A 27,935-nucleotide genomic window follows, 5' to 3' on the forward strand; every position below is an offset into this window, starting at 1 on the left:
TACTGGGGCCCTACTCCAGTTGATAAACCCAGGGGGCCTATTCCGGTCTCCTTCCTCTTTCAACCACATCCTACCCTCCCTCCTGTCTTCTGCAAGACTGGGAAGTGGGGAGAGAAGTGAGAAATCCGGGGCCCAGTGCAGACTCTGGGTTTGAGTTTGGCTTTTGTTTTGGTTTACTAGTCCACCCAACCTCTAGAGCCGGAAGGCATGAGGAGATGGGGTGGAGAGGTGTGTCAGTTACAGTGTTTGGGCTGGATTCTGCGGTTGAAGAGGTACCCTCCAAGACACCAAGTGCCCCAAGACACAGGCCACTTGGGTCCTGACGAGAGTACGATAGCAGATCTGTAGATGGCACAGCCTCGGCCTCGGTGGGCTTGGATACAGGAGGTAGAAACCTGGTAGAAAACTCAGGTTCATCCAGGACAAAGATCCGGAGTCAGTATATGAGGCCCATCCCTGCTTCCTGTCTGTTTTGTTGGTGTGGGTTCCTAATATAGTCAGAAAAGCCTGGGTTCTTTCCTTAGTCTGGGTATAGACCCTGCTCCCTAGAATCGCGAGAAACACTAACGGAATGGAAGACTCCTTTTCTGCGTTCTTAGCGCCGCCTTGTGGAGTTGTAGCGAATTCTCAACAGCCTCAGCTGCAGTCCCCGAGTGGAACTCGAAAGGATTTCCTCTGGCCAAGTTTACACTAACTAGGTTAGGACTGAGACTCCCAGTCTCTCTCTCTCTCTCTCTCTCTCTCTCTCTCTCTCTCTCTCTCTCTCTCTCTCTCTCTCTCTCTCTCTCTCTCTCTCTCTCTCTCTCTCTCTCTCTCTCTCTCTCTCTCTCTCTCTCTCTCTCTCTCTCTCTCTCTCTCTCTCTCTCTCTCTCTCTCTCTCTCTCTCCCCCCCCCCCCCTTGGGAAGCTGGCTTTACACAACCACTTCCCAATCTCGTTTTCCCGTCCCCCTTCTAGGGTGTTGGGCTTTCTCACCCTAAGACACACCTTCCAAGCGATTTGCACCCAAAACAAGGACAGTCTGAGACCTGGGCGCAGAGGGCAAAACGAATCCAGACTTTATTTTCAAGGAGAAGGAAAAGGGGAGGGTGGAGGTGGAGTGGGCGCGGGGTTGCTACATTGTCAAGCAGAAAGAGTCCATAGGGAGGGGAGGGCCAGTGGGGGCCGGTCCCCATCCCAGGTCGGCGCTGGAAGGGCTGACCACACAGAAACCACAGAAGGGACAGGTTGGGGGTCACGCCCCCGCCCGAGTTGTGCAGTGGAAGTGTCACGGGAGGTGGCAGCCATGAGGTCTAGGGATTGGGATCAAGGAGGCTACAGACGGCAAATCCTGCGGAAAGGGGTGGGGCGAGGCGGGGGCGAGGCTTCTATTGCTTTTTGCTCACAGTTTTGCGGAAGGCGAGGCGGGGGTGGGCTTGGACTGGACACCCCTTGCCCCCCTTGATACCCCTTGGGCGATGGGTGCTGGTGAAAAGAATGGAACCCGGACTGGGGAGTAAGAAGGTGAGGGGAAGGGTCTATGAGGGCATCTCCTTGGTCCCACCCAAGTGCCTGAGACGCCCCCAAGTGCTTGCTGCCCCTGCTATGGGCCCGACTGGACCTGGGATGGGGCATGGTGCGGGGCGGGCACAGTGAGGTTGCAGGCGGTAAAACCAAAGTGCTTATGAGGGACCCAGGATCCCGCCTGCTCCCCTCCCCCTGCGGAGGAAGCGCTTTAGTTGGGGTGGGGGCCGGAGTCCCAGAGTCCGCTTATTGCCAAGAAAATCCATGTTCTTCCCCCGGGCCCGACCATGGCTTGTGAACCCCGTTTTGTGCTAGGTTTGGAGGGGAAGGGTTGGATGAACATGGCTTTTGGGAGGGGTGTCTCCGAGGGGGCTCGGGGGTGAGACGGACCCCCTCTTTTCTAGGGGAGAGGGAAGGACAGGGGGCGGGGTTCCCTGAGATCTGGGGTGTTCCCCCCCTTCTTAAGCCCCCCTCCCCCGCTACCCCTCCCCTTTCCTGGAACCCCGTACCTCGGGGTGGGGGGAAGGACAGACCATTTAGGGAGCGCCAGGAGGAGGGGCGGCCTGGGAGCCCGAAGGCCTGGGTCCCGGCTGGAGGTGGGGGAATTCAATGGGAGGGGTTCAGGGTTGAGGTCAGTAAGGGGAGAAGAGGATGGGTCCGTGCGCAGTTCGGATGGGTCCCGGGGCCGGGTGGAGTAGAGGATGTGTGATCGGTGGTCCCTGCAGAAGAGGTGCGGCTGGAGCTGGGCGCAGGGACAGCGGGGAGCCTGCTGCAGCGGCCATCACCGCAGCCACCGCCAGGGGGCTGGGGAGCAGGCCACCGGCCAGGGACTTCGGCAGATCCTTGGAGAAAGTCAGCGTGCCCTGCAGCAGGCAGAGAGGGAGACAGAGGTCGGGTCAGTGGTCCGGCAAGCCCAACCTCTGCTGGCTTGCCCAGGTCCCTTTCCAACTCTCATGGGTCCCCCAAATCCCCAGCATCCAGGCCTCACCGCCAGCTCCGCAGCGCCCCTAGGCTTCTTGTGACGGCTCAGTAGAGGATTGGGCTTCCCGGCCACGCCGTCTCGGTGCCTCCTGCTGGAGATGTGCTGCGATGCAGTGGGTAGTGGGGCTATGAGCTTTTAGCCAAGAGTAACCCCCACAGGCAGGGCCACAGCTAAGGCCATATTTCCTTCTGAGTGGCCCTTACCCAAGCTCCCTTCCCTTTAGTGGGTCAAATTCTTCAGACATCCTGGGATGGGCGTAGGACTCACTTGTTTCAGCTGGACCTCCGAATTGACCTTGACGTTGCAAATCTCACAGTGGAAGGTTCGGTCCTGGGAAGGAGCCTCTGGTTCCCCAGGAGTGGGAGGCCCCAGCCGAGGGTAAGCTTTGATGGGCCCCAGTCCACTTCGGGCCTCCAAAATTGTCTTGTGCTTAGTACCTGGTCCACAGCGGCAGGAGACGAGGGCAGATGTAAATTTCTCCGCGTCTACCAGGCCTCTGCTGCCCACCTTCCCAGTCATAATGTGTGAATGAATGGGGTAAGTGAGGGATTTATTTGGAGCCCCTTGGGCCCCTCCCAAGCACAAGGGGGTCTGGGAGAAGGTGAAGGTGAATGAGGAAGAGACTAAGCAATAGGGGAGACGCAGGAAAGGAAACAGGCTGGAGGTCTCAGAGGACCCAGACGCTAGAAGGCAGGGAAGAGGAGGCAGGGTGGGCTGTGGACAGGAGATGGCTGGAGGTCTTAGAGGACCCTTACCTTTGTTATGTGCCTCAAGCTGGGAGAGGGAGTTCACAGCCACCTTGCACAGTGCACAGTAGAGCAGACGCTTAGCCTTCTCCTCCTCTTCCTTGCTACCCCCAGGCAGGGAAGCTGGGGCTGGAGTTCCCCCTTCAGCCTTGGTTACACCCTGTCCAGACTCTGGAACACTGGGAGGGGATGGGGAGCCAGGCTGTTTCTCTGGGGATCCTGGAGCTGGACCCAGGCCATTCTCCATGGAAACTGTTGGGGAAGAAACATGGGGTCATCCCAAATGGCTCTTCATGTGCAGATCCACCCCCATTTCCTCAAGGATAAGGGCCCAGAAGTCAGTCCCCACCCTGTTACAACATGCATGTCCTCATGCCCTGAGCCTCAGCCAAATTCCATTCAGCTGCCATTGGCTGGGTTGTGATCGCAATGCCTGGCTAACCCCCCCCCCCCCCCCCCGCGGCTACCTTTAGTTACCCTAAAGTTTTCCCAGCCAGGGGGAAGTGCAGAGACTATGGCCTGCTGGCCAGCCTGGGATTCCTGTCAGGGCAACCCCTTCCCAAGCCCCTCTCCAACACTCAAGGAGAACATCAAGGAGCAACAGGAAGGTGCAGAACTAGGAGGAGGGAAAGCCAGGAGACAGATGTAAGCAGAGCAGGGGGAACAGAAACAAGACCCGAAGCGGGAAGAAGCAGGGATCCAGGCTGCTCTATAATTCATGGCTGATCAGAGATGCGCAGCCTGGGCCCTGCACTTCAGGGGAAACTCTAGCACTCCCGCTCCTGCTCCAACAGTGATCCATTTTCCGGGTCATGGGGAGGCTGTGGTGAGAGTAAGAGAAGGTGGAAGAATTCCGAACCCTGTTGGTGTGTGCTTGTCTACCCTATGTCCCATCCTTCGTGTCTCCTGCTCATTCAGCTCCTGTGTTCATCCCAAACCAAACTGGACAGGACATCATGGCTTATGAAAGCAGTATGCATACAATGTCTACCCTGTGTCCTCGGGGAGGGTGCCGGGACTCAGTGAGGTGAGGAAGTGTTGGCTGTCACTGTCACCAGCTCTTTCCATCCTTATTCCTGTTTTATAAAGGTGTTAATACACTAACCCAAGATGATCAGACTCAGAAGCAGCCAGAGCACAGTTAGAAATTAGGCCTGCTCCCTACATCTTTAAATGATAGAGGGTGTGCGCGCGTGTGAGTGTGTGTGTGACATGCATGTGTGCACGTGCATATATATGCGTGGCTACAGTGGAGATCTGGATCCCAAGCTGGTGATATAGAGGCCTGTTTCTCATTATTTTTAGGGTGGGGCAACAAGGACAGGCCAGAATAAGAGGAAATGAGGACAAGGGGAATGTTAGGTCTTTCTGGAGTTGGCTGTAACTGATATCTGTGGTAATCCCAGGGTGGGGGTGGCTGATATCTCTCTGTCCCTGTATTTCCTCAGTCCCAGTTCTTTGGAAATATGGTTGACCAGCCATGAGGGGGAAAGAAATGCGGAAATGCGGTAAAGTTGAAAAAGACCTTAAAGATTTTCAAGTTTTTCTTTCTTAACTTGGCTCCAAGAAGTCCACACGTCCATCCAAAATCATTTAGGGAGTCTCGGAGCACATGGCCTCAGTCTCCAGGTAGGGCTCTGATGTCCCTATTCCCTTTGGCCAGCACAGAGGGGCTTCATCAGGAGTAGACGGGATGGCTCCCTGTTCCTGGGGATACTTGCCAGGCAGCCTCACCCTAGGCCTGTGCTGAGCCACTGGGCAGTGGAGAGGACAGACAGTAGGGGCTTTGTTGAAAAGAGCTGAGGCAGGGGTGGGTGGGATGAGAGGACAGAATTTGACATCACTTTGCCTGGCTCCAGGACTCACCTTGGGTGTCAGTGGGAGTGAGTGGGGATTGAGGGAGGAGAGGAGCAGAGGGGGAGTTCTGGGAATCGGAAAGGAGCAGAAAGACAGATCAGTTGAGAAGTGTGAGGGGTTCAGACACACCTGGACGAGGGGCTACACCATCCCCACTTGGGGGGGTGTTGCCTGCTGGAGCTGGGTCTGTTGATTCCCGGACACTAGGCTCCCTGCCGCGGGTCTTGGCAGCCTCGATGCCTTTGACTCTTCGGGCATGGCGATTACCCTTGTAGTGTGCTTCAGCCTGGCTCTTCAAGGATGGAGGAAGAACATGGAGTCTGAGATCACCATTCATCGGCTACATCCTACAGAGCTCCTTCAGGTCCCAGGGTGGCCTCAGCAGGCTACAGTAGGCTCTGCCTACACCCCTGCTGAGCGGAGCCCACACTGACACATCTGATGATGCTGTGGTTCAAGCTGAGTCCCTGGGAATACCGACCCTGACCTGGTCTAGCTACACTCTCCACTACACCCAGAACCTGGCTGATTAGCCTGAGTGGCGGGAGGAGACCCTGAAGCCTTCACGGGAACGGTGAACTGGTGAAAGTGGAACACGCAGCTAGCTGGCATCTCAGACACCAGGCCTAGAAGCCTGAGTTCTTCTGGACCCTGTTCTGCTGATTTTACTAGCTCTGTCTTGATAGTCCTCCTAGGCCTCATTTTCCCTGGAGCTCCGTGGACACCTTGGAGGACCCTGGACTGAAGCCCAGCTCTGGAGACAGGAGACAGCAGCAGAGACAGCTGTCAAAACAGAGACACTTTATGGGGGAGGGAAAGGGGGAGCAAAAAGAAGGGCGAGCTGCCCATCATTGGCTTTCTATCCCTCCAGTCTTATTCCCTCCACCGGTAAATGGAGTCAGAGTTGGGACAGAGGATGCCTGGAGTCTAAGCAATGAGGCCCAGTTTGGTTCTGGCTCTGCCCACCCACTGTCTGCCCATCCCCTCCTCTCCCATTTGTGCCACGGCTAAGGATGTATAGCTTTGGGGTAAGAAGGTCACCTAAACAGGGGTAGAAATAAAGGTGTGAATGAGCAAGAAAACAAAATTGACAGATTGGGCCTAGCAGCGCGGTGCCTGTGGTCCTGTGTGCCGCATAGAGAAACAGTGTTTTCTTTTCCCTACTCAGCAGAATAAGGCTGTTTTTCTCTTAAAACTTTTAGGGCTTGCACCCTATAAAGTCTGGACCCAAACAGAAATCCCGATGAAGCTTTAGAGGGAAGAAATCTCGGCGGATTCTCCTCATGGGCAAAGTCTAGGATGGTGTGGAGACTGACTTTCAGGGTGATTTGGAGGGAAGATAGAAAGGAGGTGTGTGGGAGGTTGGAGGGAAGCGAGAAAGGAGGTTCAGCAGATGCCAAAGAGGACCGAGGCTCTGTAAAGAGATCAAACTCAGCACCTAAGGATGGAAGGCTAGAGGCCGCATGCCTGCATTGATTCTTGAGTTTCCAGGCGTTCTGAGTAGGGAATGTTCCAGCGCCAAGGGACAAAGGGGCCAGCCAGCCTTAGAGGATTTTTCTGCTTTCTGCCAGAACACACAGCGATGTCCAGGTCTGGTGGCACAGGTTTATAATCATAGCTACTTACGAGGCTGAGATAGAGGATTGAGAGCTCAAGGCCAGAATAAGCTAGAGGCCAGCCCGGGCAACTTTTTTTTTTTTTTTTTTTTTTTTTTGATTTTTGAGACAGGGTTTCTCTGTAGCTTTGGAGCCTGTCCTGGAACTAGCTCTTGTAGGCCTCGAACAACTTCTAAAGTCATGTGTGGAAATTAAAAATATAAAAAGGAGTCAGAAGCTGGTCTGGGTGTAGTGGTGGCATTTGCTAGTGAGTTCCAAGACAATCAGGACTATGTAGAGTGACCCTGTCTCAAAAAAAAAAAAAAAAAAAGGCAGCCAGGTGGTGGTGCACGCCTTTAATCCCAGTATTTGGGAAGCAGAGGCAGGCAGATCTCTGTGAGTTTGAGGCCAGCCTGGTCTACAGAGCAAGTTCTAAGAATACACAAAGGAACCTTGTATTAAAAAAAAAGGGGGGGGGTTGAGGACACAGTTCAGTGGTATAGCACTTGCCTTCTATGTGTGAGGCCCTAAATTCAATCCCTATCACCACACACACACACCAAGGGGGCTGGAGAGTCTACTCAGGGGTTAAGAGGACTAACTGCTTTTCTAAAGCACCCACATGGCAGCTCACAACTCCAGTTCCAGGGGATCTGTTACCCTCACACAGACATGCATGCAGGCAAAACACCAGTGAACGTAAAATAAAAATAAACTGTTTAAAAAAAAAAGCAACCAAAACATAGCAACCTATTGTCTTAAGTGTCTTCCACCACAGGGTCCCCATTCTTTGTTCTTTCTCAAGGCTCCTTTAGTCACTGCCCTCCCTCAAGCTCCCATGGCTGCCCCGCCCTACTCACCTGAGAATTGAATCGGATTTGACAGACATTACAGGAAATGACTGGCCTCTTGGTCTTGAGCAAGGGTCCTCCAAACGTGTGTGAGAGCACAGCCTTCTGTACAGGGTCCATCTGTGGATGTTGGGCATAGTGACTAGGGACCAGAGCAAACTCATCTACCATTTCCCGTCCCCATACCACTGAGCCCTCCGCCTCAGGCCTCAACATGCTTAAGGCTAGGAGCCTCAGTTTTCTGGTTCTTTCCAGACCAATCTTCATAGCCCTGGAAGGGACCTGCTCCCATCTCACAGGAAGTAGAAGTGGTCTGTCCAAGGCCGCACCATGGAAGTTAGACCTTGACTCTCACGCTCTATACCATCACGAAAGCTCACCTGTTACCTTGGCCTATCTCCTTCAATGAGGTCAACTGTCAAAAGCCACTAACAGGCAGTCCCAAAGCATCAGAGGTTCTAGGGTTCCTGAGTCCTTTTGGCCTCACTCTGGGTACAACTGTCTGCCAAGTTCAGCTTTTGGTCCCAAGAGATGGATGTTCTCAGTTTCCTGTCTCTGGACCCCACTTCACCCTAAAACCCCCCTTTTTTCCTTTTATGGTTTCTCAAGACAGGGTTTCTCTTAGTACCTCTGGTTATCCTGGAGCTTGCTCTGTAGACCAGACTGACCTCCAACCCACAGAGATCCTCCTGCCTCTGCTTCCCAAGTGCTGGGATTAAAGGTGTGCACCACCACCACCTGGTGGATCTCTGGATTTCTAAGTTAGCAGCTTCTAACAGGAATACAAGAACTCGGGAGAGAATTGGTGGTTCTACTGGTGGAGAACAGGGAAGAGGAGAATAGGAAGCGGTCTGGTCTGAGTGTGCTCAAGACCTCTGAACCCTTTTCTCCCTATTAGCATCAGCAGGACTTCAGGGCAGAGCTGATGGCTTGTAGGAATTGGGAACCCTCTCTGCTCACTCTGCCTTAGCAGAGTGGCAGTCTCCAGCCAAGAGGACAGGAATGCCTCTGAAGCCTCTTCTGTCAAGGGATACAGCTAGGGGCCCAGAGGCACAGGGAGGTGTCTCTGAGCTGTCCTCTCTCTTCACCCTGACAGCGGGAGGGGGGGGACGGAGGAGGGGGACGACGGGACAGACGGACACTGGAATGCAGCCAGGGCTGAAGAGATTAGGAATAGCTGGGAACTCCCAGAATTTTCCAAGGGGAGGGCATTAAGACATAGTTGCTGGTGACTCAGGGGTCCTTAGCAATTCACTTGAGTCTCTCTGTGCTCGGGTTTTAGGGTTTTCCATGAGACAAAGTGAGGGATAGAACAGGAATCTTCTCTCTGCCTCTCCCAGGAGTCTCTATAGCTGCTTGGAGTTACTATCAGGAAGGGGCTTCAGGGTCCTAGTGAAATGGGTGCTGACCTGTATCTGTTCCATTTTGGTAATAGTGGATGCTGGAGCCATAACTGAGTTCAGATAACCAGTGTGACAACTGTCGGTCTCTTGGCCTACTCTTGACCAGAAGCAGACCCTCTTAGCAGCTGTCTTCACCTTCCACAAACTTGTTGAAAGTCACATACAGAGAAAAAATCAAAGAGTGCGTCGTGTGTACATGCATTACATGCGCGAGCATTAGACAGGCTTCGATCAGCTTGCGCGTGGGGTGTGACGAGTGCCACGCACTGTGTGTATCTCTTGAAGAGCAACAGCTCTGCATTGGGGGCCTTGCTGACACCGTGGACGGTCGGGTTGTGTGATCTTTAGCTGTGTGTTTATCTGTACAAATGTATGATACGTTTGGCAGAAAGAAAGACCAAATTGGAGGCAGGCTTTAATCAGAAAGGGGAGACGGAGTGCTGCTGCTCCCAGCTTCTAGTCTCCACACCTCAGTCCTTTTCAGAGACACCCCCACCCAGCTCTGCCCCAGGGTTCTCATGAGCCCTGGGCTTCCTCACATGCTGGGTGGGGAATGGGAATTCTGCCCAAACAGAAACCTAATCCAGGCCAGGAAACCTAAGTCGTATGACAACAGTAGGGAGAGAACAGGATGGAGAGCGAGAGGAGTCGGTCTCCTGGTTCTGTCTGTACCATCATCCCAGTCAGCTCCCAGGAAGGTCTGGGGGCCCAGGACCCCAAGGATGAGTTGTTAACTGACTATCCCAGTCCCCATCTCCTAACAGTCTAGGTTCCAGTCAGGTCCCTCTTCAGGGGAGGGGAACAAGGAATTGAGGGAACTCGGGCAGCCTGCCCCACCCTCTCTTCTAGGGACTGAGGAGACAGCTGGCTGAAGGTGAAGGCTCAGGGCCCAATCCCCAAGAAGGTGGAATGTGAACCACTGAGGTGCTCCTCTAGACCAAGGTCAGGAGGCCCCGGTGACCTAGATGAAGGCTCCCTATGGGAGGGTGGAGGCCAGCATCTCCCAAGGCCCATTTCATCCCAGAGACCCTTCTCTAGGATGCTGGCCTAGACACAGCCTGGCAGACTCTCCCACCTGCCCTCCAACAGTGGTGAAGGGGACTGGCTCCCTGAAGCTGGGGCAAAACGAATCAGGCAAGGAGGGAAGGGCAAGGAGGAGGGAAACCAGATCAGGAGCAGGAGGGGCCTACTACGATTAGGTTTCCTCTCACTGCTCTTTATCGGATGGAACCCACTACCCCTTGTTCAACCACCCACTTCCCTATCCCACCCACCCCTCAAAATAAGACGACAAGGGAAAGGGGTGGAACGGCAGGGATGGAAAGACCTGAGCAGACAGGGTTGACACGGGAAAGAGGGAGCTGAGGGTGTCAGAAGAGCAGGTGGGGAAGGGCTGCTAGGGAAGAGGGCAAGGCTGGAGAAGAGAGGGCTGGGCAGCGTAGTGATCCGAGGGTAGGTGCAGGACCAGAGGCAAGTCTGCGATTTGGGGGATTCCAAGGACCTGGGAAGCAGAGGTTAGCGTGTCCAGCAAGGTGGCAGTAGTCGGGGGCGCCAGTTGGGCTCCAGAGATCGGTGAGGGCCGCGCCGCGTGGGGGATGGGCGACAGCGGAGGACTGGGCGAGAGAAGAGGTGGCCGGCCCCGCAGGGCGGGCGGGGATGGGGGGGCGCTGCGGCAGCCGCGGAGGCGGGGAGGGAGGGGCCGGGTGGCTTACCCTGCGGGGCCCTGGCGGCCGCGACTCCATGGCCCGGGTCAGCAGACCCAGGCGGGGGCCGAGCTTGGCCGGCCGGGCGGCCCGGGGACGCGGCGCTCGTTGCCCGGGCGGCTCGGGGCTGTGAGGCCCGGCTGGTTAGGAGGAGGGGAGGCGGCGCCGGGCGGTCCGGAGCCCGCCCCGGAGGCGGGGCTGAGGGCGGGCCGGGACCGGGGGCGGGGACAGGGCACAGGCGAAGGCAGCCAGGGGGCTCCGGCGGAGAAAGCTGGGGACCGCGGCCAGACACTGCTTCCACAGGGAAGGCCTTGTTCCGGCTAGGGGCCTCTCGGTCAAGCGGCAGGGGCATTGACCCGATGACCTCGGCTACCAGCACTTGGGTTCCTTCCTGGGTCCCCAGGGACCGCCCCAGTCCTGGGCATGACCGTGTTGTCTAGTTCAGACATCTCTCTGTCCTTTTTTTCAACCCTTCCTCCCTGCTCCGTGCTCCTCTGCTGACAGACAGCTTTTTCTAAACAACCCTTTCCCAGTTTTCTCGGCGCACAGCCCCTGCGACCCCGCCCTTAACAAGTCGCTTCTCTCACATGGGTTGGAAACCAAGCCCGGGTACCCAAGATTCTTAGCGACTTCTCTGGTTGGTGCAGTCGCTGCCTGAGCAGAAGCGCCCTCAGAGTTGTGGACGTCGCCACTTAACCTCTTCCAACCTCATCTTCTGGGTTCTTCACCTGCCCTAGCACCAGGTTCTCAGAGCTGCGCTTCGTGCAATTGCTGCCCTCTGGTGGCCAAGTGCGACAGCACCGAGAAGACCAAAGAATCCCCACAGCCAGGACGCCTCATTTTTCCTTGGACAAGGTCTCTGTCGCTGGGTCTCTTAGCTCCTACCTCACCCAGAACAGAGCCCAGTGCAGCGACCAGACCAGAGAGATAAGTGAAGTTGGGTGCTGATTTGAGAAGGGTCAACTTTGGGAGACAGTGACGGATGTCCAGTAGCAAAGGCAAACAGTGTATTGAACAGAGAGAGAATGAGGGAAGACAATAACGCAAAATAGCTGAGAGGCAGGACTACCCGTGCAGGAGAGAGAAAGGGAGGGAGGTACTAATTCACACACACACACACACACACACACACACACACACACACAGAGAGAGAGAGAGAGAGAGAGAGAGAGAGAGAGAGAGAGAGAGAGAGAGAGACTCTGCCATAATTCCACCACCTACTGTCGACTGAGCCCTTGGAATGTGTCAGCTCTGCGCTGGGCTCTTTGCTTGGCTTATCTCATTTAATCACCACAACCGCGATTTGAAGTGAGTACTATTATTATCGTTACTGTGTGGATGAAGGAACTGAGGTTTAGAGAGGTTAGGTAATTTGCCCAAGGTCATAAGCTAGTAAGTGGCTGAACTGGGGTTTGAATTTAAACCTGGGCAGCCTGACTGCAAAGCCACGGACTTAGCTGCTACACGCAGTCCTTCCCAAGGCCTGTGAGCAGCCTTTCCGCAGTCCTCATTCCTCATGCAGCAGCTCTCCACCTCTCCTTCCTGTTCCCACTACCCAATTCAGCTTATTTTCTAAGGGCTGCGGCTTTGGTCTTTCCATCTTCCCTTTCTTTCCCTTAAATACCAGTAGCAGTAAGTAGCAACCAGGCAGCAAAACTTTGATCAAACATTAAATCTGTGCTAGGCATCCCGATTTTGTGATAGTACATGCAGCCTTGTAGATTTAGCACTGTTCTGCTCCCCACGCATGAGTATTTGTTGGGCTATCTGGCTGTTGTTTTGAAATCTGTCCTTGAACTTGTGAGCTCCCTTAGGTAGACCGGGCTGGCCTCAAACTCACAGAGATCCACCTGCCTATGTCTCCCTAGTGCTGGAATTAAAGGCGTGCGCCACCACCACCTGCTGCCATGCCCCACCAGTATCTCCTTTATAGCTGGTAAATTTAAGGTTTAGGGCGGTTAAATGACTTGCCTAAGTGTATACAGTGCAACATTAATTTATACCCTGGAAGTCAGGTGCTAAGATGGTGCTGTCTGCTACCTGCTGCACTCCCAGGTCTATTCATGCTCGTGGCTTTATTAACTATAATTTATTTACTCATTCCTCCTGAGGTATTGGGGCTGGGACTCATGATCTCACACATATCAGTGTGCTACCACTGAACTATATCCCCAGACTTCTCTCTTTCTGTGTTTATGATAAAGTTTTACTTTAGTTCAGGCTGGCCTGGAACTCACCGCCGTAGCCCAGGATGGCTTGAAATTCATGGTGCTCCTTTCGCCTCAGCATCCTGAATGTTGAACACCACATCTGGCTCCAAATCTGTCTTGACTAGTTTTCTATTCTGCACTTGAAAAGTGTGTGTGCTCTCATTGGGTGAACGCCCCGGCTGCTGAGCCTGAGGACCTGAGTTCAGTTCCCAGGACCTACAGCAGAGGAAGAACTCAGTGGAAGGAAGAGAACTAATTCCCATGTGCATGCATGGTGTGTACACAGACATCCCGCCCCACAATAAAAAATAGATAAATAAATAAAATGTAAGCCTAGTATGGTAGTGTACACTTTCAATCCTTGTACTCAGGAGGGAGAGACAGGTGCTCTCTGTGTGTGAGGCCAACCTGGTCTACACACTGAGTTAGTTCTATATAGTGAGATCTGTCTAGACAGATAAAGTGATAGACAGATGGATTTTTTTGTTTTGTTTTGTTTTGTTTTTCGAGACAGGGTTTCTCTGTGGTTTTGGAGCCTGTCCTGGAACTAGCTCTTGTAGACCAGGCTGGTCTCGAACTCACAGAGATCCGCCTGCCTCTGCCTCCCGAGTGCTGGGATTAAAGGCGTGCGCCACCACCGCCCGGCTGACAGATGGATAATTTAATAAAAAGAAGGCTTGCTGTTCATACCCGGAATCCCAGCACTCAGAAGCCTGAAGCGTAAGGATCTTTGTGAGTTGGAGGCCAGTCTAGGCTACATAGTAGAACTTGTCTCAAAAAACAAAAACAAAAACCTCCAACACCTGGCCTTGATGAGGATCAGTACAAATTTGAGGCTAGCTTGATGGACGGTAGTAAATTCCAGGCTGGCCACTAACCAGGACTATAGAGAGACAATGTCTCAAGAAACCAAAACATCCAGGTGGTTGCACTTGTCTTTAATCTCAGCACTTCGGAGGCAGAGGCAGGTTGATCTCTGTGAGTTCAAAGCCAGCCTGGTCTACAGAGTGAGTTCCAGGGCAGCCAGGGCTGTTACACAGAGAAACCCTGTCTCAAAAAACAAAAGAAAGCAAAACAAAACCCCAAAAAACGAAGGGATGAGGGGTGGAGAGCGGGGAAGGCGAGAGGCAATGAGCAGCTTAGATGATATGAGCGTTTGTTATGCAAGTCTGAGGATCTGAGTTCAGTCCACGGAAGAAGAAGAAGGAGAAACCCATTTCCAGGAGCTGGCCCCCAGCCTCCTCCACATGCTGTAGTATGTGTACGCATGCACGCAATAATAATACATTTTAAACAGTATACATCAACAATATAAGCTTGATAAAACAAAAACATTCAAAATACAGAAGAGAATAAAGTTGGCTCTCCATATTTTGAGGTCTAAGCCTGTGGATTCAATTGATGGTATGCTGAAAATATTTGAAAAAAATCATGCCTGTATTGAACATGTACAAATTTTTCCCTTAACAGTTTTTAAATTTTATTTATTCTTCTCATATATTACATCCTGACTACAGACTTTAGTAAAATACTAAATATTTTACATTTACATTAAATAATAACTATATTACATGTATTTATTTGTGTGTATGGGAGACCTCTTATGCATACATTCATGCCATAGTGTGCTTGGGAGGGTCACAGGGCAACCTGCAAGAATCAGTTCTCTTTTATTACATGGTCCTCAGACTTGGCAGTAAGCACCTTCACCCGTGGAGTCATCATGTCATTCCCAGACTTTTTTTCCTTGTCATTATTACCTAAACTATACAATTGTAACGTATGCTATAAGTAATCAGATGCAATTCAGTGTGTAGCAAATAGGTAGGTTATCTGCAGATACTGGATTACTTTACACAAGGGGCTTGCACATCTACACACAGACTTAGCACTCGCGGAGTCTTGGATCCAGTGCTCATGAATGACACAAGATGATTATATAATAAGGGGTATATCTAGGATGCGGGGCATTGGTTACACATGCTTTTAATCCCAGCACTCAGGAAGCAGAGGCAGGTGGATTTCTGTGAATTCTGGACCAGCCTGATCTGTATAGTGAATTCCAGGCCAGTCAGAGCTACATAGTTAGACCTTGTCTCAAACAAACAAAACAAAATAGAAACAACACAAAAACAACCCTACATCTCAGTCTGGAGAGAAGACTCAGCAGTCAGAGGACATATGTAGGGCTCTTCCAGAGTACCCGAGGGCTGGTCCCAGCACCTACTTCTTGTGGTTCACAACAGTTTAACACCAGTTCCCAGAGGCTCTGATGCCTCTGGCATCCTCAGGCACCTGCACTCAAGTACAGATACTGGCACATATATAAACATAATTTAAAATAATAAAAATAAGTCTTTTAAAGCTCATATCTGTGTTCCTAACTATGAGTCCTCCTTCCTCAACAAGTGCATCATTTGTAACCCTGGAGTGTCCATCCTGGGAACACCCTAGCACTTAGATAGAAACGCCCGAGTCTACTATTTTATAACTTGTTCTTTTCTTTCTTTTTTTTAAAAAAATTATTTATTTATTATGTATACAATATTCTGTCTGTGTGTGTCTGCAGGCCAGAAGAGGGCACCAAACCTCATTACAGATGGTTGTGAGCCACCATGTGGTTGCTGGGAATTGAACTCATGACTTTTGGAAGAGCAGGCAATGCTCTTAACCACTGAGCCATCTCTCCAGCCCCTGTTCTTTTCTTTTTTAAATTATGTTTTAATTTGTATTATCTATGGATGTGTGTCAGTCTCCTTCCACACGTGGATTCCCGGGGTAGAACTCAGGTCATAGGCTTCATGGAAGGCAGCTTCACCCACTAAGCCACCTTGCTCCCCCCATTGCCCCTCACTTTCTCTCAACAGAGTCTCACTCTATAGCCCAGGTGGGCCTTGAACTTGTGATCCTTCTTAGTTTTTTGTTGTTTGTTTAATGACTCCAGTCTCATGTCTCAGCTTCTTGAACAGCTGGCATAAGCCTGGCTTTAAGTTTTCATTTTATTATCATACATGGGGAGGAAGGTATAATTAGTTCCCTCCTTCCACTTTTATGTAGATTCTAGGGATTGAACCCAGATCCCCAGGTTTTCATGGCAAGTGCCTCAGACCCACTGAGCAGTCTCCCCCCATTCTGTCAGCTTTTCTTTGAGATTGTCTTGCTAGGTAGCTCAGGTATGAGTGGAACAGAGGCCCTCCTGCTTCTGTCTGCTGGGTTCTACAGTTACAGGTGGAACCACCATGCCCAATTCATTGATTATTATTCAGTTTCTTTTTAATGTAGTGCTAAGGATTGGACCCAGGACCTCATACATCAGAGACAGAAGCTCTACCTCTGAGGGACCTGGAGAGATAGTTTATCAGTTAAGAGTACCTGATGCTTTTCCAGAGACCCCACCTGAGTTCCACTCCCAGCACCCGTGTGAGATAGTCTCCACAGACACCTGCCTGCGTGCACACATACCCACTGCATGCACACATACCCACTGCGCACACACACACATAACTAAAGAGAAGACATTTGTAAAGAGTTCTCCTTCTGAGCTACAGCCTCAGCTTGCTATGCCACAGCCTTCACTGTCTCCTCTGGAAGCAGAGGCACTATGGAACTGTTAGGAATCAGAAATTGCATTGTAGACGGCCAAATGGCCGAGTGAATGAAAGGCCTTGCCTTTAAGTCCAACAAGCTGAGTTCGAGCCCAGAACCCACAGCGGAGGGAGAACATTGCCTCCTGAAAGTTGTTCTCTGCCCTTCTCACGCGTGCACAAATGTGTCAGCACACACAGACATAAATACATTAAAGAGAAAGAAACCCCAGGCTATAGCTGGATGGAATCTCAACCAGAAAGCAGAGGCAAAAACCCAAAGGACAAACAAGACAACAAAAAAATGTACACGAATAGATTAAGATGAGTCTCAGGTGAGTATTTAACCCGTGTGTTTCTTCATCTATAGATGGAGACAGTACTAGGGCTGCTGAGACTAAGAAGAATGTAGGGTTAGATAGAGGATCGCATTCCCTGCCCTTCAACTGTGGTGACATCAGCTCACTTGTGCTTTTGCAAATGTTATTTTCTAGCTCTTGTTCATGTCTTTGATTCAGTCCAGAATGTTCTCTATAGCTACCTCCTTCATTTTCTCTTACTTCATTCTATTTTATGTGTAGGATGTGTTTTCCTGGGGATATTCTATTTTTGTTGTTGTTTTGTTTTGTGAGACAGAGTCTCTCTGTATCTCTGGCTGTCCTAGAACTAGCTCTATAGACCAGGCTGGCTTTGAACTCACAGAGATCTGCCTGCTTCTGCCTCCAATGCTGGGATTAAAGGCGTGCGCTGCCAAGCCTGGATTTGTATGTATCTTGTCTGCATGTTTGTATGTGCATCACATTCACGCTGGTGCCCTTGGAAGCCAGAAAAGGGCACCAGATCCCCTGGGACCGGATTTACAGATGGTTGTGAGCTGCCATGAAGGGGCTGCGAATCAAATCCAAATCCTTTGGAAGAGCAGCTGAGCTCTCCAGGCCTTCTTGAAGGCCACTTTTACAATCCTATGAACATGCTGTGTTGTGACACGTGTCTGAAATACCAGCACTTGGGAGGCTGAAACAGAATCCAAGAGTTTGGAGCCAGTGTGGTTTACAAAGTAAGACCTTATTTCAAAACACAATACCAAATAACACAAAATAACCAAATAATACAAAAAAATTAAAAAGGAAACCAAATAATACAAAATAAGTAGCTGGTGGTGGCACATTACTTTAATTCCAGCTCTCAGTGAGTTTGAGGCCAGCCTGGTCTACAGAGCGAGTTTCAGGACAGCCAGGGCTACACAGAGAAACCATCTCGAAAGACCAAATAACAAAATAAAAACTACTAATGGCTCTTTAGAGCCCAATCCTGAGTCCTTGTCCCAGCAAGGTCAAGTCCTTTTTTCTCCTTCCTTTTACCCTGCTTAACTCCAGTTGGCCCCTTAGGTTCCCTACACCCAGCAAGCTTCTCTTGACATCCCTTGTAGTCCCATGCAAGCTAAATGCTTTGGACATGGCTCTTCATCAAGTTATAGTTAGCTTGCTTTTATTCCTGCTAAACCGTGGGCTCCCTAAGAGCAGTGACCAACTGACTCCTGTGCCTCAACACCGGGTGCAGTTATGAGAATATAATATGTTCACCACTGTGTTTTCATTAAGTTGCTTTAAAATTTTTTTCTTTTTCTTCTTTTTTCCCCCTGTGCTGGGAATTGAGCATAGAACCTCACTCACACTCACGCTAGGCAAGTTCTTTACCACAGAGCTGCATTTTAAGTCCCTTCACCCACTTTTTTTGAGACTGGGTCTTATAAAATTTGGAATGGCCTCCAACTTGTTATGTGGCTGAAAATAACCTTAAACGCCCACCTGATTTGGCCTCTATCTCCGGTGTGGGGCTGAGGGTGTGCACACCACACCCAGCTAAAATCGCATCCCCGTTAGTGTTTTCTCTGACAATGTTTACAACCCTCCTGCTTTACTGCATATGTGCCTCTCTTGCCCCTGGATGTGAGGTCACTAAGATATACCTGTCTTCGGTGTACTCTCTTGAGCCATTCTTACAGTCAGTGCTCACTCCCTCATCTGTAAGATGATACTGATAACAACAGCTACCCCACAGGATTCTGGAAAGGTTAAGATGTTTCGAACACTTTGTAAAAGTCAGAGTGCAATGCAAGTGCTGGTTTGGGTTTCTGGAAGAAGCTTGGGGGTTGCAGCTATGGGCTAAAGAGAACGCTCTCTCTCTTTCTATCTCTGTCTCCTTTTTAAAGACAGGGTCTCATGTATGCCAGGCTGAGGATGATCTTGAATTTCTAAGCCTCCTGAGTGCAGGTGTGCCCCGCCACGCCTCATTTCTGCAGTATTAAACTTCAAATTCAGGGCTTGCCTCAATTACATTTTGGGCACATACTGTGATAACCAATGTCTGTCAGTTACTAAACTCTTCTGAGCCTCAGCTTCTACCACCCCATTTGTCAAACAGAAATATTAGTGTCTACATTGCTAGGCTGTCTCTGTCAGGGTGATTTCCTCCTCCCACTCACAGAGGCCTGAGCCCTGGACTCATCCTTAGCTTCCCCTTCCTCCTCTCCCTATTCCCTCAGCACCACTCGGTTACCACGGTGGGTTAAGATTTCCTTGAAAATACCCCACCAGTCTTTCCTTCCTCTCTTTCCCATTCTTTTTTTTTTTTTTTTTTTTTTTTTGGTTTTCGAGACAGGGTTTCTCTGTGGCTTTGGAGCCTGTCCTGGAACTAGCTCTGTAGACCAGGCTGGTCTCGAACTCACAGAGATCCGCCTGCCTCTGCCTCCCGAGTGCTGGGATTAAAGGCGTGCGCCACCACCGCCCGGCCTCTCTTTCCCATTCTTACTGCCCATTTAGGCTTGTGAGGCCAGACAGCCTCCTCCAGGTTTTGTTCCCCTCGTTGGCTACCACAGTCATCTTTCTCAACCACAACTCTTACTGAGGCATGTCCCTGCTGGAGAATGGGCAGATACTCTCTGTCGCTTTTCCTACTGATTATTGAAGACTTTTGTCACCCTCTACAACGAACTGATCCTACCCACCTGGCTATGTGCTCGAGAGTAAACGAGAGGCTGTGTAAGCCTATGGCCTGAGTTCGATCCCCAGGACCTGCATAAGAAGCTCGATGCCATGGTGTGCATCCCCAACCCCGTCTGGTGAGACGGGAAGTAGAGGGGAACATGGTGGAAGCTCACGGGCCAGCTAGCTCGGAGCCACACTGTCCTCCACACGTGCAATACCTATGTGTTGTGTGCACCTGCACACAGGCATACAAACATACTGGACATGCACACACACAGAGGAAAAGTCCCACAGCTGTGCTAGCCTTCTCACCCCTTCTTTCTTCCCCAACCTCAACACTTTTACTGCTTCGGCTTCCTTATTCTCTGGATGGCTGAGCACTTTGCGGAGGAGGCCTGGGTGTTACAGAGCAGTGTCTGGGTGACAGGGAGAGCCCAGCAAATACTCTGTTGTTATTGCAGTTACTGTAGCACCACAGGGCCAGCAAATGCTTGCCATCCAGTGGCTGGACATGAGGAATATAGGCTCACAGGAGTAAGGCTGAGTTAGGCCTAGGAGAAAAGCGCAGTGGTAGACTGGACGTGAAGGGTACAGGCCAAGGGGCAGGGGAGAGGCAAACGGATGGTACTCACTGTACTGTAGTTGCTGAAGAGGCCCAGAGTTGGGGCTGGCTCTAGTGGAAAGGGCAGGATCTGCTTGAGGTCCATCGGGGGCTGCATGATCGGTGTCTGCCGGAGCAGAGGAAGGGGCCCTGCCCGGCTCAGGCTGCCTGAAGGGCAGAGAAAACATTCTGTGGGGTAGGGAGCCTGAAGCTTGGAAGCGTCACCCAAATTCATAGCACTACTCCCTAGATGAGGTTCCTGTATTCGGAACTGTGCAGAGTGGGAGCCACACACACACTTCCCCTGCTGCTCAAGCGGATCCACTGCGGGCCTGGGGACACAGGCTGGTCTTTCCTTATGGGTGGTTTTCACTTCCCCGTTCCGCAGCCTCTTTCTCCAAGCCCTTCAGGCTTTTTACAGACGCGAGGAGCTTAGACCTGCTCTGCAGACAGCCTGCCCCTGGACCCAATCCCCAGCTCCCCGCTCTGGTCTGCAGTTTCCTGGGTATCTAGAGGTTTGTTGCATCCCCAGAGCAGATTCAAGTGGGTGACTTATCCCACTGTCCAGAGGGGGACTCTGAAAAGGCTGCTGCATCTGGCTCCCAAGGTTATGGTGCTGTTCAGGTCATAATTCTTGAGTAATTTTCACCATCTTTGGGGCCATTTGCTCTAAGCCCTTCTGTAGCCCCTCAGTCCAATCAGATTCCTTAGTCTCACCCGGCAGGCAAAGCAGTTCCAGCTCTGCAAGAGGAACCTCGGCCAAAGCCTCTGGGAGAGGAGGGCCTGCATGTGACCCCAAGGGGAAATGAAACCTTCTCTTTCCCCCTAGAGTCCTGAAGGACCCAGCTCAAAGGCCCTCAGGACTCTCTCCGGCTTTCTGCTGGCCCAGCTTCCCTCTGAAGAGGCTTCTGTCCACCAGCTGGGCAGTTCCTGCCACCCTCCACTGCTCCAGCGCCCTCTGCCAGCAGCAGGGGTTTCTGGAACAAAGGCCAGACCAAGAGACTGCATGGCTGGCCCTGGACCTCCCTTGACCTTCCTAGGGTAATGGGTCCCCAGGATCCTTTCCTGTTCCCTCCAAAGAGACACCCTGTCATACCTTCAGTAGCTGGTACTTGCTGCCCCCCAGGCAGTGGCCTGGCCCTGGCCCCCTAGGGGCCTGGGCCTGACAGTGTCCCCTTCCCTTGCTTCTGCCCTCTGCCCCCTTCCTTTATCATCGCCCCTCCCCCAGCCCAGTCAGAATCAGCCAATCAGAGTCCTGGAAAAGTGGGGCAGAGGGGAGGGCGGGGGAGCAGGGATTAGGGGAATCTGAAGCGAGAGGGAGGGGGTGGGGAGGGCTCAGGCACAGCTGGGGGTGGAGAATGAGGTCCAGAAAGGTCTGGAGGGGTCTGTCTCTTCCACCCAGTGCCAAGACTGGAGGCCAGTGTGCCTGAGGCAGACACAGGTCAAGGCTGCTGGTAGCTTAGTTTCCAAATTCTAAGTCTGAAGGAGATGATAGGACGTTTGCCTTTGGCCTTTGACTGTTGGGGGTCTGAACGTCTCCTGTCCATTTCCTCTTCTGATATTTTACACTTGGAATGCTGTGCGTGTGTGCATACGTGTGTGCGTGCACGCGTGTGCGCGTCTGTGTAGGGGGAGAGAGAGAACATACATGAGAAAGCATGGCAGAAGCAGGAGGGACAGGCATAGAAAGGCTAAGGGTGGACAGTGGGAAGGAGTTTAAACCAGCAGGACACCGTTGACAGGTGAGGACAGGAAGACCCCGGGGCAGAGAACAGAAGGGAAGACAGGGACAGACGGGCTGGTTATCTCCTCTTCCTGGTCCCCTGTGCCCCACCCCATCTCACTGCCTGGCACACCGGAGCAGCTGTAACGAGCCTCAGGAATGGTGAGAGAAACCCGAGTGCTTGCGGTGTCCCCTGCTCCCTCTCTCAGCAGCTGGTTTGGGGCTGGCACTTCCACACCAGGGCACCGGCTACTTACTACAGCTTGGCGCCTTGACCTTGTCGCTGGCTGTCAACTGTCTAGGATCCCACTCCCAAAATCCAATTTATTGGAGAGAGCTGAGTTCCAGAAACAGTCATAGAAAAACATTCAAGGAACCATGAGGAACCAGGCATGAACAGGAGTCTCAGCACATGTCAGCTTGGAGACAGCAGTCTGGGAGCTGGTTGTGATCCATGAAGTAGCCACTATTATTTCTCCCATTCGGCACAGGAGAAGACTGGGACTCAGAGAGGTTAAAAAGCTTGGCTGATGTCACACAGCCTTAAGTATCAGGGCTGAGAGTCAAATCAAGATCTGTCACACTCTAGCAAATCCTTCCTCTGCTACAAGGCTCCCAGAGGGCTCTCATTTGATGCTGAGCCGGAGAGCTGAGCACGGGCTTGCATCTGTTTTAAGCAGAGAATGGGGAAGGCAATTCCTTGCTTTTCCTGGGTGTGGAGTCCTCATTTAGCTTTAGAGGAGAGAGGGAGGAGAGCACACAGAAGCCACTCAACTCCCTAGAGCCTGAAACTGATGGGGAGCAGGGCTGGGGTGAGAAGGGAGAGAGGTGGCCGCTAGCGTGGGCTGTCCCCCGACTCTCATGGCTCTCCACTCTGAAATCTGAGGTGGAGAGGTGCAGATGGCATCTTAAGAATTGGATGAGCAGAACAGGGCTCTTTGGGGCCTAGGCTCAGGGATAGAGCGCTTGCCTAGCATGTGGGAGGCTCTGGGTTCAGTTTCTGGCACCTCACTGCCCTCCCACGCTAAAAGAGCTCCAGGGTTCTTGGTTTAGAGCCTCAGGCACATCCGCCCTTTTCTGAGAAAAATAGTTGTCACTTTTTCAGCTTATTTTTTTCTTTTCTTTTTTTATATTTATTTATTATGTATACAATATTCTGTCTGTGTGTATGCCTGCAGGACAGAAGAGGGTACCAGACCCCATTACAGATGGTCGTGAGCCACCATGTGGTTGCTGGGAATTGAACTCAGGACCTTTGGAAGAGCAGACAATGCTCTTAACCTCTGAGCCATCTCTCCAGTCCTTTCTTTTTTTAAAAATACTATCCTGGCTGTCCACCATGCAGACATACAAACCAGGTTGGTCTCAAACTCACAAGAGATCTGCCCGCCTCTGCCTTCCCAGTGCTGGGATTTAAGGTGTGCACTACCACAACTGGCAATTTAAAAATTACTTATTTTTATTATTTTTATATGTATGAGTGTTTTGCCTGCAGGTATCAAAGTGTACTGTGTGTACCTCGTATCCCGCCCCCAGAAGCCAGAAGAGGGTGCTGGATCCCCTGGAACTGGAGTTAACTGTTGGTTGTGAGCCACCATACAGGTACTGAAACTGCTGAGCCATTTCTCCAGCCTCTGCGGCTTATTCATTGACCGGACTTTATCTACACAATGTCCCATGAGATGGTTTCATTGTGCTAACTGGATGAGTAGAAGCTGGTCTCTGACTGGCTCACTCTCATTTCTCATCTGTCAAACTAGAGCAGCAGTCCCTGCATCCGAGAGCTGATGACAAGATTGAACGAGTCTGTGTAAAGTGCTGGCACGACACACCGAGGGCTCCGTAAATGTTTGCTGAATAAATGAATTCTTTTATGATAAATGATGACAGTTGGTTCAGATAGGGGGCGTTAGTAGACCAAGGTCACACAGCAAGTATAGAATTTGAAGGGGTCTTGCTCCTGAGTAAGGTTTTCAAAACATCATGCTTTTCTGGGTAGACTGGAGAAGAAAAGGAAGACAAGAAAGAAGAGGAGGAAGGGCAGGGGGAAAAGGAACAAATCCAAGGCTTTTGTCATGTGGGAGGTGAGGGCTGCAGGAAACTTGGAGGAAGAGAAGGAGAGCAAACGTGTGTGGCACCCAGGTTAGGCAGGGTTGGGAGGAGTTAGGGTCGGGCTAGGGCAGGCCACTCTAGAGGGAAGCTCATTAGTGTAATTACTGCCAGCAGACAGAGCCCCACCCTGCTCCACAGGGGATTGTTACACGTTCTATACAAGACAGTTTCTAAGACACTTGACAGGGGTGAGCTTACAGACCCCTGTTTAGCCCTGGGTACTTTGCTTGCATTCTGTATCTCACAGTCAAGCCATACCTAGCTTCCTGCATCTCAGTGAGGGCAGCTCTTTTCCTTCCTCCCCTAAAAGGTCTGACCAGGTCCTGAGCCGTGGCTTCTGGGTCGTCTTGGGTGGGCTGGGCAGGTCTGGTGTAAAGAATGGGAACAATCCCAGCAAGTCTGCCTTGAACTGAGCTGTCTCCAGGAGTGGCCCATCTGGGCAGGGCAGGATCAGGGAAGGTTTTAGGGCAGGGCTATGATTTAGTGACTGTCTCCCAAGGGTGACACCGAAATCAGAGAGGTTTTGGAGTTAGGGCTGTGGGTGACTAAGGTCCCTCTTGGCGAAAGGTACATCATGGGGCTAAGATGGAAACAGGTTCTGAGGCCAAACAAGAGATTTGAGATTTCATCTTTAACCGCCTCTTTTCTTCTTTAGGCTTTTTAGCTTCTTTCCCAGAAATGTCTAACATCAGGGTCAGACTGGCGGGGGAAGCATTGAACTCCTGTGTCTTATGCTTTTGGTCCAGTCCAGTGAATCTGTCCCCTCTGCCTCAATTCCTTCATCCTGGCAGAAGACAGGCTGAGGGCTGGAAAGGCTTTGAAGTCAAAGATGAAAGAGACAAGTGGATGATTGTGCACAACTAAAAACACCAACCCTAATAACCTCGGGGTTTCTGTGGGTGGGGGTGGGGCCTTGAGGGAGGTGGGGCCTAGGATAGGAGGAGCTGACTGCAGACCTGAGCGGAAGGGCCTTCCTCTCACTAAACCAGGAACTTAGCTGCAAAGGACTAAGCCAGCCTAGGGAATGTGAACTCAAAACTGCCATCTTGAAACTTGAGGCCCTGATTCTTTCTTTCCTTTTTAATTTTCTTTTTAACTTTTTGAGACAGGGTTTCTCTGTGTAGCTCTGGCTGTCCTGGAACTAACTCTGAAGACCAGGTTGTCCTCGAACTAACAGATCCACCTGCCTCCTCCACCCCCAGTGCTGGAATTAAAGGTATGTGCCACCAGGGACCTGCTGAGGCCCTGATTCTTGTGTGTTTTAATTTTGTTTTGAGGCAAGTTCTCACTCTGTAGGCCAGGCTGGCCTTGAACTCACTTTGTAGGCAGACTGGCCTCAACTCCCAATAACCTCTCTCCTCCCTTAGACTGCTGAGATTATAGGCCTAAGGGCCCACATTCAGCTGAGCTAGGTAGGATTGCCTTGGAAAAGCCTCAGGGACCTTAGCATTCAGACCCGAATACCCTCCTATGCTTTTAAAGGTAGGTCTTGGGTCCTGGCAAGCAGGCCACCCGTTTCTTCTTCTTAAAGAGGGTTGGGATATGGGGGGGGGGGCGCTCCCACCCCTCTATGGACTTGGCACTAGGAAGGAGTTAATTATAGCATCCTCCAGGGAGATGGTAGAGGCTAGTTGGTGGCAGCGTTCAATATCAGAGAATTTGGATTCAGTCTTCTTGTGGCTGGGTGTTGCCGGGCTCTTCCAGGTCTCTGACAGTTATCTGGGGCCTTCTGACTGGGGCCACAAGGTTTAGCCTTGCCTGCTCTGGGCAAGCAGGATGTGGACTCTTCAGCTGGCTCAAGGTACAGTTAGAACACAGGAATCACACAGGCCGGCAGAATGTGGAGCCTATGTGTTGGGGTCCTGAGTCTGAACTGTATTGGGGTGTCCCCTGGAGTTGGAGCAGTAGTCATAGAAGGGCAGATCACCTGCTAGAGACAGGTGGGTGACAGACATTCATGCCTTTATTCTCTCATTCATTTAAGTAGCTGGATGGCCAGCTGGAGGTAAGGCATCAAAGTCACAGAGAGGCCGAGACCACACCGCAGCTAGATGGAGGGAGGAGGGCCGAGTGGGAAAGACCCTAGTGGAGTTAGTGGGACACACAGTCAATGGAAAGAAAAGAAGTCAGGCAGAGGGTCTCAGGAGAGGGATGAGAGCCAGGCATAGCCTATCAGCGTGTCCTCCGTGGGGGCAAGGAGACCACAGGTGGTGAGAGTGTTGGGGGCTCCACCATAAACAGGGTCCTGGAACCGGCCTAGCCAGGGTGAAGGTCAGAGGTCATAGCAGGCTTTTCACTGCTATGGCAGCAGGGTTGTGGGCAGGGGCTGCTGCAGAGCCGGGAGTACAGCTAGGCCCTCTCCTCCCCCATCCCTGGGGCTCCCTTTCCGATGTAGGTCATGAAGATGGGGTGGCCAAGGCTGACGGGCTGGCTGTCAGAGCCCAGCGGGACTTCCCTTCCCCCACTCCGACTTTCCTTAGTCCCTTGGTCTCCTGTAGCCCCCGACCCAGGTCTGGGGTGGAAGGGAAGGAGAAAGAGGGGAAGAAGGGCCCAGGCAGCCGGCGCAGGGAGAGAGGGGCAGGTCCCGGCGTGTCGGGGCAGGATGGCTGCGGAGACAGGTTCTAAGCCGCAAGAGCCGGGAATGGACAGTTTCCCACCCGCTCTTTTACCCAGCCCCTTATCTTCACCGGTCAGGTTCCCACCTCCCACCACACTCACCTCGAAGCTACACCCAACATCTTCTCCCTCCGCCCCCCACTTCCTCCTTTCCTTCTTATCCTGGGCCCAGAAGGCTGTCGGAGTGCCAAAGCCAAGGGTGGGGGAAGGTGCTGGGGGTGACGGGTCAGAACCTTTACCTCAACTCCACCAGGCCAGGACCAGCCCCCTTCCCCAGTCTCTCCTACACCGTCTTATAATATTCATGAGCCTTATGAATACGCAATACTCTCATTATGGGGCGGGGGTCTCACTCTCTCGGCCTTCCTTTTGCCCCTCCCTAAGATTACCAGGAGAAGCCGCAGCTAGCGAAGGAGGGGAAGAGGGGACCCCAGATGTGCAGCCAGATGAGGGGGGAGGGGGAACGGGTGGCAGACAGGCGGCCGCAGTCACCGCGGTGCCGAGGTGGAGGCGGGGGAGGTGAGCCAGTGAGAGGGAACTAGATACCCGGAGCCCAGAGCCGCAGAGACCACTCACCGAGGATCATGCTGAGGACCCAGGCGCCCGGGGTTCCGCGTCGTTCTGTCCCGGGGGCCGTTCTGGCCGGACTGGGGGTACGGGAGGGAGGAGTCGGGAAGGAGCAGGGCGGGCCGAGGAGGAGCGGGGGCGGGGCCCACAGCAGGTGAAGATCGGAGGGGGCACCCTGGCACCCAGGGCTCCCACTTCCTCCAACCTTTCGGTTGCCGCCCCCAATCTCTGGGCTTTACGATGTAGCTTTAGCTGGTGCTGGGGATCAAGATGTGTGAGGCGATGGAGGAGGTTGGAAACTAAAATGCCTAGGTTCCCGAGGGGTTCAGTATGAGGGCAGGAAGACGCATTCTCGGCAGATAGGGGGCCGGGATTCTAAATGCTCCGGGAGGGGTCAGAGGCCGGGTTGAGTGGAATAGTGATGTCCCACTGTGTCCAGGGAATGCAATGAGGATGCCTGGCTCCTAGTTTCTTCTTCCGCTTCGGAGCAGGATGTCGGGATTGGGTATCAGAGGTGAGTTTGGGGTCTGAAGAGGGATCCGAGGTGGATCTCCGAGGGAAGAGACTGAAATCAGTGGCCCTGGTCCTGAGGAAGTAGAAATAAATAGGCGCTTGCAGTGGCGATCGCTAGGGCATTTGGAAAACGACAGAAAGTCAGAATCAGCAAGAAACATTGTAGAGATGTCCTGGACTGAGTTGGGGAGGAGGAGTATCTATCTCGAGTTTAGATGCAGGACATTCTCCACCAAGGAGAGCTGTGAGTCAGGTAGCAGGGGTGTAAACGGCTGGGGAGAACGTCTGAGGATCGGGTGTTCTTAAGGCAAGTAGGAGGAGGCTGGAGTGTGAGAGTCAAGGAGGTATCTGGGGAAGAAGCAGCTGCTGCAGCCTGAACCTGT

At 52.1% G+C, this 27,935-nt stretch overlaps 1 protein-coding gene across 4 annotated transcripts; it reads right to left on the reverse strand.

The window, feature by feature from the left end:
- Positions 1-1,034: 1,034 nt before the first annotated feature.
- On the reverse strand, positions 1,035-27,483 carry Znf385a (zinc finger protein 385A). 4 transcript variants are annotated; one of them, XM_075960859.1, is made up of 8 exons: positions 27,049-27,483; positions 20,053-20,189; positions 7,543-7,653; positions 5,217-5,379; positions 3,240-3,482; positions 2,752-2,921; positions 2,491-2,586; positions 1,035-2,365 (listed from the first exon to the last, which is right to left on the reverse strand). In XM_075960859.1, the coding sequence occupies exons 1-8, from the start codon at positions 27,056-27,058 to the stop codon at positions 2,135-2,137; spliced, it is 1,161 nt and encodes a 386-aa protein (XP_075816974.1). In that variant the 5' UTR covers positions 27,059-27,483; the 3' UTR covers positions 1,035-2,134. The 4 variants fall into 4 exon arrangements, with proteins under 4 accessions (XP_075816974.1, XP_075816976.1, XP_075816978.1 ...); XM_075960861.1 differs by lacking the exon at positions 27,049-27,483 and adding an exon at positions 21,118-21,258; XM_075960863.1 differs by lacking the exons at positions 20,053-20,189; positions 27,049-27,483 and adding an exon at positions 12,877-13,060.
- Between the last annotated feature and the right edge of the window lie 452 nt (positions 27,484-27,935).

The sequence above is a fragment of the Microtus pennsylvanicus genome, chromosome 2, assembly GCF_037038515.1.
Source record: "Microtus pennsylvanicus isolate mMicPen1 chromosome 2, mMicPen1.hap1, whole genome shotgun sequence".
Lineage (NCBI taxonomy): Eukaryota > Metazoa > Chordata > Mammalia > Rodentia > Cricetidae > Microtus > Microtus pennsylvanicus.

Excerpts from the sequence above, each read along its gene's own strand:
- Znf385a (XM_075960859.1), bottom strand. Across the intron at positions 5,380-7,542 it reads AAATCCGATTCAATTCTCAG|AGCCAGGCTGAAGCACACTA; the intron begins GTGAGTAGGGCG and ends CCATCCTTGAAG. Across the intron at positions 2,587-2,751 it reads CGGAGGTCCAGCTGAAACAA|CACATCTCCAGCAGGAGGCA; the intron begins GTGAGTCCTACG and ends ACTGCATCGCAG.